This window comes from Pseudochaenichthys georgianus, chromosome 14 (genome assembly GCF_902827115.2).
Source record: "Pseudochaenichthys georgianus chromosome 14, fPseGeo1.2, whole genome shotgun sequence".
NCBI classification, from domain to species: domain Eukaryota; kingdom Metazoa; phylum Chordata; class Actinopteri; order Perciformes; family Channichthyidae; genus Pseudochaenichthys; species Pseudochaenichthys georgianus.
Genome location: NC_047516.1, coordinates 24,426,742 through 24,442,562, shown reverse-complemented (window position 1 = coordinate 24,442,562; position 15,821 = coordinate 24,426,742). Strand labels below are relative to the sequence as shown.

General features: G+C 38.1%; 3 protein-coding genes across 4 annotated transcripts in view; 1 reads left to right on the top strand and 2 right to left on the bottom strand.

The window, feature by feature from the left end:
* The window catches only part of rraga (Ras-related GTP binding A), a 6,762-nt gene extending 5,340 nt beyond the window's left edge, over positions 1–1,422 (bottom strand). The window contains exons 1-4 of the mRNA XM_034098710.2: positions 1,283–1,422; positions 861–966; positions 157–256; positions 1–60 (exon numbers count right to left, since the gene is read on the bottom strand). The exon at positions 1–60 is cut by the window's left edge and continues 7 nt beyond it. Coding sequence (XP_033954601.1) covers positions 1–60; positions 157–256; positions 861–887 — 187 coding nt within the window. The 5' untranslated portion in view covers positions 888–966; positions 1,283–1,422. The remainder of the gene's footprint in view (positions 61–156; positions 257–860; positions 967–1,282) is intronic.
* A 1,324-nt stretch (positions 1,423–2,746) lies between these two features.
* LOC117458321 (charged multivesicular body protein 1b) lies at positions 2,747–6,055 on the bottom strand. The gene is made up of 8 exons (XM_034098717.1): positions 5,914–6,055; positions 5,148–5,245; positions 4,902–5,048; positions 4,709–4,777; positions 4,481–4,588; positions 4,350–4,393; positions 4,081–4,153; positions 2,747–3,419 (listed from the first exon to the last, which is right to left on the bottom strand). Exons 1-8 carry the CDS (start codon positions 5,927–5,929, stop codon positions 3,375–3,377), a joined length of 600 nt encoding a protein of 199 aa, XP_033954608.1. The 5' UTR covers positions 5,930–6,055; the 3' UTR covers positions 2,747–3,374.
* Positions 6,056–6,227: 172 nt separating this feature from the next.
* On the top strand, positions 6,228–15,457 carry LOC117458306 (terminal nucleotidyltransferase 5C-like). 2 transcript variants are annotated; one of them, XM_034098692.1, is made up of 2 exons: positions 6,228–6,718; positions 11,511–15,457. In XM_034098692.1, exon 2 carries the CDS (start codon positions 11,517–11,519, stop codon positions 13,731–13,733), a length of 2,217 nt encoding a protein of 738 aa, XP_033954583.1. In that variant the 5' UTR covers positions 6,228–6,718; positions 11,511–11,516; the 3' UTR covers positions 13,734–15,457. The 2 variants fall into 2 exon arrangements, with proteins under 2 accessions (XP_033954583.1, XP_033954582.1); XM_034098691.1 differs by having other exon boundaries at positions 11,496–15,457.
* The last annotated feature ends 364 nt before the right edge of the window (positions 15,458–15,821 follow it).

Sequence of the window (15,821 nt, the reverse complement as noted above, 5' to 3'; positions counted from 1 at the left end):
AGTCCCAAAGGTTCAAAACCAGATTGCCAAGAAACCGTACATGGGAGTGCTCCACGTCAACTATATTCACAGAGGGAGAAAAAAATGGTTTAATAAATGAGATCAAAAAAACATTTAACTTATTTCAGCTGTCGCCTTTCTTCAAAGTACACTTACTTGTAGCTCCGAGGCGGCGTGTATCTCGAGCTATGTAATTTGCAAATATGATGGATCTCATACTCGTCTTCCCGGAACCACTTTTCCCCATCAGTAACACCTGAAAGCACAAATGCAACCGATTCGATCAGATCACTGAAATTAAATCCTTTTCTATCCTCTCTTATAGGCGTATGACCAGAGGTAGAATATCCAGACATGTCACTTCAATAAATTTAGCACTTGTAGTATCACAATGTAAAAAAACCTTTGTCAAAATAAGTTAAGTATTCTGTGCAACTTGAAGTATCAAAAGTGAAAGTACTCAGAATTACCCCAGTCAGTGTCATTTTATATTATGTTATAATTGTGGCAATAAACTGTAAGCACATATAGGTACATCATATTATTTTAACTGATCATTTGTGACTCACATGTTATCAGTATATGACATTTTGGACACCCAAAAACCTGTATATTATTTAAACTAAATTATATACTTTGACTTAATGTTTACTATGGTTACAAATATTACATAGCAATATGTGCATTTTCCATTATGTTAGCTATTGCTACAGCTTTTAGGGCTATTTTATGGCAATCATTGTACTACTGTAAACAAGTATCAGTATAACCTATTGTAAACAAGTACTACTCAATATTGTACTTGTGTATTCCACCACTATTTGTGATACAACAAAGTCACCGATGAGCCCCTACTTCACCTTTTTCTTCATGGCTGTGCTTGACATCCTTCTCACCAGGCAGAGTAAAGTATTTCTCTGGGCTTTAAGTCTGATGACTTTAGAGACTGCAGCAGATCTCCTGTCGCTGCAGAAAACACAAAAATGTTTCACTTAGCTGTCACCTATTGTCAGCTCTACTGAAGCAGAACACCAATAAAAGTACAGAGGACACGTTTAAAAGCTTACATAACGAACACGTGTCACCAGTCATGAGCTTAATACACACACAATTATGTATAAACAGTTAACAGACTTAAAACTATGTTCTCTGTTCCGGAAAAACATTTAAGCTAATGCTAAGTTAGCTAGCACGACAAACAGTCCAATTAAATGGGAGTTTGGTTACCCGAGCTAAACAGCTAGCTAGCTAAGTTAAGCACATAAGTGTAAAGTCTACTTACCACGACAGGGTAGAACGTTTACTTAAAAAACAATCTATTGCAGATGACTAAGTATTTGAGATCAGGAGTACAGTTGTATACATTACTTGGTACTAGAAGAAGGCAGTGAAGGCAGATCAGCTGCTTCCTGTTTACGCCAGAGTCACATGATGATACGCTTTCTGCCCAGAGGTCTTTGGTCCATTTCCAAATCCGTTTTCTCCAAAAAGGAGTGGCACACACACACTCAACCACATTGATATTATTGTAAATGATCCTTATACTGGATTTTATTTAAATAACATGTGAACAATCGACACGTTTAGATGATTTCCCGGATAGAAACCTGTGCAAAAAACAAAAAAAACTCATCATTTGTAGAACCACATCAACGCTACGTTAAAACAGCGATACTAATAAATAGACATATTAACTCTAATTATACACGAGTTGTGTTGCAGTTCCTCACAGTGCCCACTAGAGGGCAATACTGTATACTGGTATATCATTATAAACAGTCCATGGTTAAAGCATACAGCCCTGCTGCACATGCGCACTAGTGTTCTCGGTTCTCACTACATCTGACACACATAAACAGGGGTGCACATAACATTTGTGCCCTGGTTCTCAAAGGAGCACCTGGAGATGTTGCTTGGTGCGCATCCTTAAAATGAAATAAACCGTACCTTTAGAGGGGGGAGCACGCTCGCTAGCTATGTTCCCTGTTGTATTTCTAATATATTTTATCTTGTTTATCCTCTCCTTAACTAATTACATTTTTTGTATTCATGCACTCGATACCATAGTTACAACACACGCAAATAACATAATATCAGTATCTTACTGAACATAGATTCAAGATTACAGAGAAATTGAGTTGTACAGTTCATTTCTTCATCTGCATGCAGTGGAGCAGAAGTTTTTTTTAAATGGATTGAAGGACTTCTCCTTGAGGAGAACTTTGATTACCAAGAGGGACACGGTGGCAGCAGACAGAGGGCAAACACAGAGAGCAGCTCATTTGGACCACTTGTCTCCTTTTGGTTGAGGGGCGATGGCCAAAAATATACGCATGAGAGCCACTTTTCTCACACCTGAGACTTGTTGTCATCTTGTATATGATTATATTACATATTAATATTATGCACCATTGTCTTTTTTTGCACTGAATATCTCAAAATATATATTTTGAATGCTTAGTATTGGATGTACACTAAGAATATTCATTAGTTAGATTAGGCATGTGTTTGTCTACAAATATTGGCACCTACGTAATGTTGAAACTACACCATTTGTTTGCATTTCACCCCGCGATAGTTGTAGAGCTAATACTTCATCATAAAAGCACATTACAATTTTTGCCAATTATATAAAGCATATGGTTTTGCAGTTCAATTTCAATATTGACCCTTCGCAATAGATACATTGGTAAAGTAAATGCAATGAATAGAAATGGTAAATAAATGTATTCAAACGGCAAAAAGATAAAAGTATTATAAAACTTTATTGTTGCTAACTGTATATAATATCCAAACTGTAACCGCTTACCAAATGATCAGTGAAAATACTGAAGTTCACCAACCCAGGTTTTAGTATAATCCTCAGAATTACATTTCAACAAATCTAAAGAAGAATTCAGTTCACCAGTAAGCAAGAAGGTCTTTCACACAAAGAGAAAAATGCTTATACGGTTCCGCAATCATGCGCTTATTAACAACAAGTTGAATTGTATAACCCCAAACCTTCAGCTTATGCACCTAAAGTATATGAAATATGCCAATAAATACAGGGTAACGACTGTCACGCTCCATATTTGAAAAATGTAAGTTGTTCTTGAATATACATGTTAAACAATAAAGCCACATTAGATCTTACTTTTTGGAAAATAATATATTTAAGAAATGTATACATTTTCCAAATCTAGCACCTCTGAGTCTACAGAGGCCAAAGGTTATTATTAACACAGTCAACAAGATTCATTATGTGAGGAAAGAAAAAATGATGCAGTAGCTCCTCGACAGAGACACAAGAGATGAAGAAGGAGAATATGAACGATGTAAGTAAAAAGGTTTTTGGGAGAAATATTCAGGTAGTGTTCTGGAGCAGTCGCTCTTCACATTTGATCGCGGAGTTTGGCGAGCCTTTGAGAAAGTTCGTCCTTTGAACAAGAGAGAGCAAAGACAGACATTAGTGAGGAAGAAAAGCATAGTTTGGAGAACCCATTCTGTTTAAGTCTTTGCAAATACTGCATTTTTAAAGTATTTATGGACAAATAGAAAGTATCATTGGCAGAGATTTGGGCGCTGGAGTTTGGTGGCATCGTGAAGTAGCGTGGCATAATGGAAATGGTTGCCTTCATCACCACTACTGTCATTGCACTCACTTTGTCCCAGTGTGTATCGCTTCATGGTTCATCGTTAAGGAGGTTTTTAACGAGATCAACAACATTTGATGAGGTATCCTCCCCTCCAAAAACAAGCTGACCCGATGATTAAAATGACCAAAAGAAGCTTACCATCAAAAAACACTGTTCCCTCAATGCCGTTTGGCGGACAATGGACGCCCCGAAGTGGCTGCGAGCAGATCTACTGCTTAATTTTGCTACGCTTGTTTCTCTAAAAAAACATAGGATCCACACGTGCAATGACTAAAATCTTTCTTTCGCTTTTGGTTGAAAACGGTTAAGACCCAAAAATGTATCAATCAAATGTGGCTTAAAGTTGGTTAAAAATTCAAACAGCCTGGCTTAAGTTGAATTTTTTTAAGTATAGTTCAGTTTATTCGTCCCAGATATAAAATGTTATAAAACACATGTTTACCTGTTCTGCAGAGGCCACGCTGGAACCCACGGATCCTGTCTGTCCCTGAGGGAGCTCCATGTTCAGGTCCAATCTAAACATGATGAATAAACCAACATTCAAATCTTATTTTCAAATAACAAACACAATGCTCATATAATACAGAATACAACAGACTACAACATTTCACTATTTAAGCTTCCAGTACTCTAATAATGCATATCATACATCTATTTATGTTATTTAACATCATTTCACAAAGAATGTTGAGACACAGAATGAAAGTTTACCCTGCTTCATCAGCCAGTTGATGCATCAACCCCTCCACTTGATTCTGAAAACACACATTAGATTAGCAGGGAATGAGTTTGTCTTTACACACAAAGAACAAATGATATAAGAGGAGGGCATTAAAATGTACCTGTGGAGTTGTGAGTGTTGTTGTGCTACTCATGGCGTCTTCCATATGGGCGGTCTGAACATCCAAAGTTTCAAACTGGTGCTCAAATTTGTCCATGAGAGATGAAATCTGAAGTAGATTTATTTTTTTTAACCGAGAGGAATTTGTTACCAACTATAATTACAATTGAATTGTTTTTGCTAAAGTGGATAACGTGGATACAATTATTTTATCTGTAATATACCTTACCTTTTCCAGATTCATAGATCTCAGAGCGGAATCCATGCTTTTCACCACTCCAGCCATAGAATTTGTGACCTGAAAAAAAACAAAACACTTTCACTAAAACAACAACAAACAAGGTTTCTTAAGTCAGAAATTCCAAAATTCAACCGACTTTTAGGTCATTTAGCAAGATTTAGTGACCAAGTATTCAATATACCTGGTTCATTGTGACTGCAGTTTGGACCCTCGCTGCCACCGCATCTACCCGCGCGCTCATCCTCAGGAAGTTCAGAGACTGGTTCTTCTGTCTGATGGCATTTTCTGCGTGGATCCTCGCCACTTCCATATTTCCCTTCTGGATGGCCTAGACCACACACGAATAGGTCGGTTCAGTTACATCTACAGCAGTCAACACCAGCTGGGAGGCTTTCATAATGTACTATCTTGATGAAGTTCAACTTACTTTCTTAACCTTAAGCTTCTCTGTTTTTTCCTCTTTGTCACATTTCTTTGAACTGCTTTGGAGTTGTTTAGCAGCAAACTTCAAATTGAAGAGCTGTTCTGTGATCGGAGGTTAAAGAAGAACACAACCCAAACAAGCACAACAAACAACCTTAACTAGACCTCACAGTGGGAGGTCTGGACAAACAAGTATTCATCTATCTATATATGTCTCTACTCTATTTCCTCAACATAAAAAAAGTATTTAGAATTGTGTCTGACATTTAACATTTAGCAAAATTATTCTCTTGACTAAATAAGTATAGAGTGTCAAGTACAGGTTTTGTAACTAAGTTTGCTATTTATTTGATGTATGTTTAATGCTAAATAAGAGACGGTTAAAACAATACTTTCTGATATAACAGGTACAGCAATAAGACATAGGCGCGTACAGAGTTATCTGTTTTATTATTTTGAGTATTAAAAATACCCTGACCTAAATTGTGAACCACCAATAGTCGGTTGTTTGGTATTTCCAACCGTTAGCAATGGAGCTTCCGAGGCCTTCGATCCAGTTGTGTCCTACTTACCACGCCTGAAACGTACTAGGAAATGGTAAGGTTATTCACTATAGCAGCCTTTGTGTATTTGGCGAATGTCTAACAGGACAAACCATGTTTCAGATGTCTGTCCCGCATAAATCTCACCGTCATGTTGTTATGTTCGGTCTCTATTTTGACGTTACACCAGTCTTACGTCCCCTCCTCATCGCTGTTTTAAAAGGATACTTTCCAATTTCGACATCTTGACTCGATTCTTAGCGAACCAACAATAAGACCGTCCAAAAAAACAAGCTAAACAAAGCAAAACTAGGCACTGAAACTTCAGCCTTTCTGATATAGGTCTTCGCCGTCTTTTGCACTTCCTGATGTCTTACCAAAATATGAATGACGTCAGCGTCACGTGGTCACGGTATTCCATACCACGTCACGGGAGAGCTGTCCCCCGCCTCCTCTCAAAACGTGAATGAAGAAAAAAAACACCTTACATTTTAACATTAAAATACCATATTCTCCGTGTTTTAATTCAGGTTTTATTGTAAGTTTTGTTTACAGTCGGATAAAAGTACTGGCTGTTGCCTTGTACCGGCGGAGGAGTGGGTGGTGAAGCGGTTGATTGATGATTAGATGTATGGTGTGGATCACGGAGAGAGGATGACTCACCCCCGTCTGATGTGATGTTCACCCCGCAACAGCTCAGCAGTGCGGTGGCACGCCGGTAGTTCAGCTTGACACCTCGTTGTTGCTGCACCAATAAAAGTTTAGCAAACTGTTAATATGATTTTAGGCGGCCCTATGATACCTCGTTTGCTTGAAACTTAAGTGGCAATCACTTGAGACCGAGCGTCGTGCTTTACCGTACATTTCGTGACGCCTGATTGCCATGGAAACAGCGGTGCGCTGAGAGGAAACGGTCCGTGTTAACTTCAGCAGCAACCTTTCAGAGGGTCGGATAAACCTGTTGGATATATCTGTGTTTTCCTTCTATTGCTACTCTGGCTTTACTTTCTATTTTAATTTGGCAACGAAACAGGTGAGTTTTTAAGTGTTGTGCAGCTGTTGTATTGTTATCTAATTCTGGTGAAACGCAGTTAACGTTGTTGTTATTTTGTTAAATATTAGCCTGTGCAGTTGCTTAAGCTGAATGCCAACTTGTGACCTGTGTCCATATTGCAACAAATATTAATGCACCACTAAATAGCGACGAGGGGCTCATTTTGAAATAAATAGTCATTGATACATTTCGAGTTTAAACACCAAAAAACAAAAGTGGCCTGTGCAAAATATTGTTAAAATGTCCACCAAAGTAAAGGCCTATACCTCCAGATCACGACAATGTATTTAAGCTAAATAATATAGTATATAATATGCTTTATTCCACCCCCCAGACTTCTATATATTTAGTGAATGTCCTCCCTGTTTGTCAAGTGGTGCATTTTGTGTCGTTTCTTTATTGCCACAGGGAAATAGCCTAACCCAGGAGAGCCAGGCAGTGATGCTTCATTCAGAGCTGTATGACTCATATATTCTTATCTAAAAAGAAGCCAAGTGGCATAGGAGCTGCAGTGCTGCTGCAGGACCGAGCTGATGCAACCCCCCAGATTCACTAGATGCTGCTGTGGGTCTTGTTTGTGCCCCGAGCTACTGTCTGACACCTTTACACTCATGATACTAACACAGGCTGTCGTGTCACACACTCTGCACTCAGCAGTGCTGTCTAAAGTACATCAGATGATTTGACCAGGACAGCTTGAAAACTGTACAAATTATATTCAACAGGGTTAGCTATTTTTCACTGAGATAAACATTTTTTTTTGATAGTATTAAACTACATTAATTTCATTTATCTAATAGCATATCATTATCATTATCAAAAACAATAAATAAGAAGTACACAAATTCAAATAATGTAAGAAAAATACTATAATTATAAAAAAATAACATTATAGTTTACTTAAGTTGAGTATATGGTCAATTATAATTTGTAATCATATACAATACATTACAAGTAGTGATATCTAACAAGCTTTTTGAAATGCATAATTCACATTTATAATTTAATAATCTTAACACAATATAAGTAAAATAAAATCCTAGGTGTCATGAGAGCAACATATATCAAAGTGCATTTTCAAGTTTTCTGTCAAGCTTTCTAAAATAGCACGGATTCACCTACCTTTGCCCCTAACAATAGAGGTCATATACATTTGACCTGAATTGGATTTGCTAGAGTGTAGCAATAACGGATTAACCCAATAAATGGCAAATATGTAATTGATACAATTTTAAAAAAACTAATAAGAAATGTCTAAGCTTAATTTCCTTCACCTTTAAATAAAATGCACAAAACAAATCTGAAAGTACATGATTAAAAGCTAATAATAATGTGTTAAGCTGTTAAGTGTTAAGGTGTTAAGCTAATAACACGTTCATTTTATTTGATTGAACGCAATATAGACAGGATGAGATCTTTTATCTTTCAAAACACCCTGTGGATCCTTAAATGATCCCTATGTTGTCATAAAAACGTCAGAGTGTGAAGGTCGTTTATAGCCGCAATACACTAAAACATTTGCCTCATCAGTGAGTCAGCGTACAATTTAGACCCTTTTCCCTTTAACAAATACATTACAATGTTGTCACTTTAAAAACAGCAGGGATAAGCACATCACTTTTTATTAGAATCAATATGTCTAGTGTAGCACAGCTGTATATGGCTTGTTTGGTATACCAAGTTTAGATTCAGCAGGACTCCTTCTTCAGATGAACATGTTTATACAGACAATAAAAACACACACAAGTCCAGCCTGTCTGCCGATTATAGATCCATCAACCAGATTTTCCTGCAGCTGCAAGCTAGTGAATAACACTGAATCTACTGTGACCATCAAATCGCGTGACAAACATCTGATGACGTTCATAGTACAACTTGAATGTATTTGATCAAAATCAGAAAATAACTAAAACTCCCACTGCATGGGGTCGTTATTTAAACTATTCACATCTTACAAGTGTGTTGTCTGCACTAAATAGCTTGAAGCAAATATCTGTTATCATGACAACCATTTTAAAGTATATTAGGAATAGGAAATAAATGTGAAAACATGTTTATTTTCATTTTACTTTTGCAACCTGTTGCATGTTACGACCTTGTGCACAGAGAAGTACAACATGGGGAATTGAAAATGCATGATCAAGCGATTACTGTGCCATTCAGATGACTTTGCCATTTGTTATAATGCTGTTGCCATCTGGTGGTAGAATAACCCAGTCTTCACGGCACATATTAAAGGCGGGTAGGCAGTATTTATTTGTCGTCTCATGCAAACATTCCATTATAGCCTGTTAGAATATTGAAGTTCAAGTGGTACCAGTTTTATGGATAATAAAAAAAAATAATCCAGAATAAAAAAATACAGATCTCATCCTGCAGCCAGAGCCATGCGCTATTTTCTCTCAGACAACTTCAAATACAACAAGATGAAATATTATGATATATAATCTGAAATATAAAAGCTAATTCAAAATATCTAATCTTTGCCAAATAATGCAATAAAATACTGCTTAATCCAGCTTTAAGTATGTTGTTACCTTTGTTGCTAAATTGGAGCATTGACTATAATTCATACCTGGCTGATAAACAATGTCACATTACATTTTGCACAAAATGCTATCAGAGAAAAAGTATGAGTATATGGTCAATTATAATTTGTAATCATATACAATACATTACAAGTAGTGATATCTAACAAGCTTTTTGAAATGCATAATTCACATTTATAATTTAATAATCTTAACACAATATAAGTAAAATAAAATCCTAGGTGTCATGAGAGCAACATATATCAGATGACCTCAAAGTGCATTTTCAAGTTTTCTGTCAAGCTTTCTAAAATAGCACGGATTCACCTACCTTTGCCCCTAACAATAGAGGTCATATACATTTGACCTGAATTGGATTTGCTAGAGTGTAGCAATAACGGATTAACCCAATAAATGGCAAATATGTAATTGATACAATTTTAAAAAAACTAATAAGAAATGTCTAAGCTTAATTTCCTTCACCTTTAAATAAAATGCACAAAACAAATCTGAAAGTACATGATTAAAAGCTAATAATAATGTGTTAAGCTGTTAAGTGTTAAGGTGTTAAGCTAATAACACGTTCATTTTATTTGATTGAACGCAATATAGACAGGATGAGATCTTTTATCTTTCAAAACACCCTGTGGATCCTTAAATGATCCCTATGTTGTCATAAAAACGTCAGAGTGTGAAGGTCGTTTATAGCCGCAATACACTAAAACATTTGCCTCATCAGTGAGTCAGCGTACAATTTAGACCCTTTTCCCTTTAACAAATACATTACAATGTTGTCACTTTAAAAACAGCAGGGATAAGCACATCACTTTTTATTAGAATCAATATGTCTAGTGTAGCACAGCTGTATATGGCTTGTTTGGTATACCAAGTTTAGATTCAGCAGGACTCCTTCTTCAGATGAACATGTTTATACAGACAATAAAAACACACACAAGTCCAGCCTGTCTGCCGATTATAGATCCATCAACCAGATTTTCCTGCAGCTGCAAGCTAGTGAATAACACTGAATCTACTGTGACCATCAAATCGCGTGACAAACATCTGATGATGTTCATAGTACAACTTGAATGTATTTGATCAAAATCAGAAAATAACTAAAACTCCCACTGCATGGGGTCGTTATTTAAACTATTCACATCTTACAAGTGTGTTGTCTGCACTAAATAGCTTGAAGCAAATATCTGTTATCATGACAACCATTTTAAAGTATATTAGGAATAGGAAATAAATGTGAAAACATGTTTATTTTCATTTTACTTTTGCAACCTGTTGCATGTTACGACCTTGTGCACAGAGAAGTACAACATGGGGAATTGAAAATGCATGATCAAGCGATTACTGTGCCATTCAGATGACTTTGCCATTTGTTATAATGCTGTTGCCATCTGGTGGTAGAATAACCCAGTCTTCACGGCACATATTAAAGGCGGGTAGGCAGTATTTATTTGTCGTCTCATGCAAACATTCCATTATAGCCTGTTAGAATATTGAAGTTCAAGTGGTACCAGTTTTATGGATAATAAAAAAAAATAATCCAGAATAAAAAAATACAGATCTCATCCTGCAGCCAGAGCCATGCGCTATTTTCTCTCAGACAACTTCAAATACAACAAGATGAAATATTATGATATATAATCTGAAATATAAAAGCTAATTCAAAATATCTAATCTTTGCCAAATAATGCAATAAAATACTGCTTAATCCAGCTTTAAGTATGTTGTTACCTTTGTTGCTAAATTGGAGCATTGACTATAATTCATACCTGGCTGATAAACAATGTCACATTACATTTTGCACAAAATGCTATCAGAGAAAAAGTATGGTCAAATCATGTCTAACAAAAGGCCTCAGTGCAGTTAACTTATTAGTTTGACTGCAATTGTGCATTTAAATTCTTAGGAGTAGGGGAAAACAAAATACCAAATGTTAGATTAGTGAAGTCCAGACTTTCAGGCTTACAAATAAATGAAAACAAATGATAAAGGAAAAGGATGTAGACGGGGTGTTAAGATGATAAACATGTCCAAACAAATACATTTTATGTGCACATTTTTCTTTGAAAAGGGCATATTGTACAGAAGGCAAAAGTCCAGTAGATTTTGTTATTCTAAGAAAAAAAGTATTTCAAATAATATGCTGTCTACTCTGTTGTACTGCCTCGATCTTTCATTGGCACTCATTCCTTATAATGTGATACATATGTCAGACCTCTATTTTACAGGTGAGGATGATGGAGCTTCCAACAGAGAAGAGGTTCCACAACTTGACCCTTGAGCAAATGCAAGCTCTGGACAAAGTCTTGACTGAGGTTATCCCCATCCATGGACGAGGAAACTTCCCCACACTGCAGGTGAGAGCGAAAGACATCATCCGTGTGGTTAAGGATCGGCTGGTGGAAAGAGACATCCAGGTGAGAGATATACGGCTCAACGGCGCGACGGCCAGCTACGTCCTGGTGAGGGATAACTGCCTCGGCTACCGAGATTTAGACATCATTTTTGGAGTGGAGCTGCCCAGGGAGGGGGACCTTCAGGTGATAAAGGAGGTGGTGCTGGGCACCCTACGAGACCTCCTCCCCTGTGGCGTTAACAGACGGAAGATCACATGCCTGACGATGAAGGAGGCCTACGTGCAAAAGATGGTGAAAGTTTTCAACGAACATGACAGATGGAGCCTAATCTCGCTTTCGAACAATAGATCTAAAACCGTAGGGCTCCGCTTCGTCAGCTCCCTTCGAAGACAGTTCGAGTTCAGCGTGGACTCCTTCCAGATCATATTAGACCGCATGCTGGAGTCTTACTGGGAGACAGAAAGGAAACAAGTAGGGAAGTTGGCATTGAATGCTGGGAATTTGTCTAAAAGACACAGTGAGGATGAAAAGAAAAAGCAAGAGCAATCAAGTGTTCCTCGAGAAGTTGAACCTGATGTTGAAAAAGACTCCAATGGAGAAAACCAATCTCAGGATGAGACCATTCCTGTACTTGAGGAAGAGCTTCAAGGTGCAAAGGTTGAGCGTGTGGTTGAAAAGCAGCAGGAGGTGCTGGATTCCACGAGCGCTAACTTACCGCAGGAAGACGTGGATGGGGTCAAAGACGTTCATTCAGCAGAAGAAATTGTGTTTGAGATATATGAAGAAAAAGGAGAAGAGAAAGGTCAGTTTCACAGTGATTATCCTTTACTTTTAGCCGCTGAAACATTGTTACCGGTTGCCAGGGATCCGCTGATGACACATGCATGTTTAAATCTGCAGAGTTATAAAGAGCTGTCTGCGTCACAAGCTCCTCCAACAGCAGAAAAGTCAGCTCTGCAGGAAGTGCATTGCGTGGAACCTACTCAGTTCAAAGTCGACTCCCCACAAGATTCACTTCTTGAATTTTCCTTTCCTCCTCCTGCTAAGAAAACTTGCAGCACATCACAGAATATTGTACCCGACTATTGCCCTTCACCAAAATTACAAAGGAAAATGTCGAGGAAGTTGATCAGTAAGCCAGAGAATTGGTCTTTACTGACTGATTTGTCAGATCTTACAACTCCGCTGTTTCCCCCCATAGAGATACCCAAACCTCTTCAGCGAAAGCCTTCTTTACTGGACAGCGCTCAAGTTCATGGCTCAAATGTTCTGACCCCCAAGTCAGAGGCTTTACAAACCCTTTCAGCTCCCACATGCGGTCCAGTAAGTACACTTCAGGATGGGACTGGCTCCAATGAAACTGTGGAACAAACTGTAAAGCCAAAACACTCGAGGAAGCCTCCTGATTTAGAGACTCAAAGCCACACATATGGACAGCCTCAGATCAATGATCAAACCCCAGAAGCTGTACAGAACCGGGGCGGGGCGGGTTCATGGGTTGGTGCAGCCGGGGAGTCTACTATCACTGTCGAAGCGGAGTGCATGTATGGAGACTTTGACCAGGCGATGGACCACCTCCGCCTCCGCCTCATCGCCACCCACAAACCAGAGGAGATCCGAGGAGGGGGCCTACTGAAATACAGCGACCTGCTGGTTAGGAACTTCCGTCCAACCAGCGAGACTGAGATCAAGTCCTTGGAGCGATACATGTGCTCCCGCTTCTTCATTGACTTTCCCGACGTGAGCGAGCAGCAGCGAAAGATCGAGGCCTACCTGCAATGCCATTTTATTGGCAACGAGGAGACGAGCAAGTATGACTACCTGATGACCCTGCGGCGCGTCATAGACCAGAGCACGGTGTGTCTGATGGGACACGAGAGGAGGCAGACCCTCAACATGATCACAGTCCTGGCTCTCAGGGTGCTGGGCGAACAGAACGCCATTCCCAACACTGCCAACGTCACCTGCTTCTACCAGCCGGCTCCGTACATGGCCGAGCCCATTTACAGCAGCTACTTCATCACCCAGGCCCAGCCCCCCCTCGTCTACCACCCCTACCCGCTACAAGTGCACGTGCAGACCGGCCTGGTGTAGCTACAGTGAGGTGCCCACAGAGAGGCATTGAGGCTGCTTTCAGCATGGTGCTCTGCAAGCAGAGGCACAAATGGAAGTTTTATCGACAACAGGCAACCACGGGCACAGTGCTCGTGTTTGATGCTTTGAAACCCCTCCCGATTATGAAATAAAAGGTCAGAACTGAAAGGGGTATGGAGAAGAAGCATGGCACCCTTTCAAGATGAACACTTTTAAAGAGGAAAGAAAGAGCCCAATTTCAGGGAGCTCGTGGAGAGGATTTATTGAAGGGGAGGGTCTTTGTTCATTGCTGTTTCAGCTCAGCTTTGGCTCTATGCTCCCTTGTTGAGGAGAATGTTGTAATGTGATGAATCTCTATGGCTTAAAGATACACATTTTGAACATATAAGAACATCATACGTGTTGGCAACAAAAATATCGATTAGTTAAAGTTTGAATAATGATAAATCTTTAACCTGAGGGTTGAAAACACTTTTTTGACTCATCAGTATCTGTGGAGTGAATTTCAGATTGAACCTGTGTATTCACTGTATAGAGTAAAAGAACATCATTTACCTAGGGAATACATTAGAAATAAAATGCTGTGATATTTTTATGATATTGTAAGTTATATATCTGTGAATGTTAACACCTAATTTCAAGGGTGGAAACAGGAGATTGAAGGCTTGGTTCCATTATGACTGTATGGAAATGATTGGGTTGGTTAAGAGAAGCTAAACAAACAGATTAGGCTTTTAATGTTGATACATTTTGAATGGTTTTGGTTTTTTTATTCGTTTTTTTAAAGTTCAAAATTGGCCAGAAAAATATGTGTGCTTGGTCTCCATCTCTCGTAATGATAAGATAATAATATTGAGGGTCTTTACCTTTCTTTGAACATTAAAAGCTTCTTTATGCAAATTCATTGCAGAGAAAAGCCTAATTATTTTCAACAGCCACTTTAAATATTAAAACCAAACTCTCAATCAGGGACATGTTACTGTGGGGTGTTTGTTAGTGCTTTTGCATTGCTAAAATGAATTGACCATGCAGTTTATCAAATCTTTATCAAAGTTTTATCAAAGTTTCCTTTCTACTTAAAATCCAGAGAGCATGTTAAATTCTGTTTTTCCTCGTCAACAGGCTGAATATATGTTTTGTGTGTATTACTTGGTGACTGTTTATTTTTCTTATTGATGTTAGTGAATGTTTTGCCAGGGTTTTGCTTGCTGATGTTACGGCACATTTGAATTTTTCAAGCAGTCGATGCAGCCAGCAGTTATTGCACTGTGTTTGTTCATTGTGTATGCATACAGTACATATACTCAGTATTTGTTCACAATACAAAGAAAAGAACATGTAAGCACAGGTAAGGAAATGTGTGCTGTTCACACTCAAACTGAGACTGAAGCACAATGTAAATGCACAGCAAAACAAAAGCTGTTGTTGAGTAATGAATGTGTTTCTGACAAGCTCGTGAATCCCCGATTAAATATTGAAAACGTCTAAAACACTGTGTGCCGTATAGTGTAGCTTTGAAGTAATGTATCTATCTGGAGATTTTGGGTGTATCGTTACGACAGTTTGACATGTAGATAAGTTAAAGTATTCCTGTTATATGTTACTGCTCAGATTGTTGTTTTTGTGGTAATATTGTCACAGTTTAATTCTTAAATAACAATTACTAATCTGTTTATGCACATGCGATAACTAAGATGTTAATAAAGCACTGTAATAAGAATGTATTCATTTAAGTGGTTTGAAAGTTAAAAGGTAAAAAGCTGTCATCATATATCGGAGATCATAGGTAACACCATTTGGTTACCTTACTTGGTGAAGGATTATGACTTAACAGGCATTTATGTAAATGAAAATCCTCAAGATTACTTCAAGTCACTTTTCTTTCTGAGAGGTGTTTTTTTTTAACCTTATTTCTCCTCTAAATGCAACACAAGTTGACTTTTACTTAGGCCAGTTTCAAAAGCTGCTGCCTTCAGCCAAAACATATCACTTACATTTTAATTGCATTTCAACATGAATTGCATTCATTTTTCAAAACAAAGCAAGCGAGTAAGAATGCAGTTAAAGCCTGTTGCTGTCTGTGTGTAA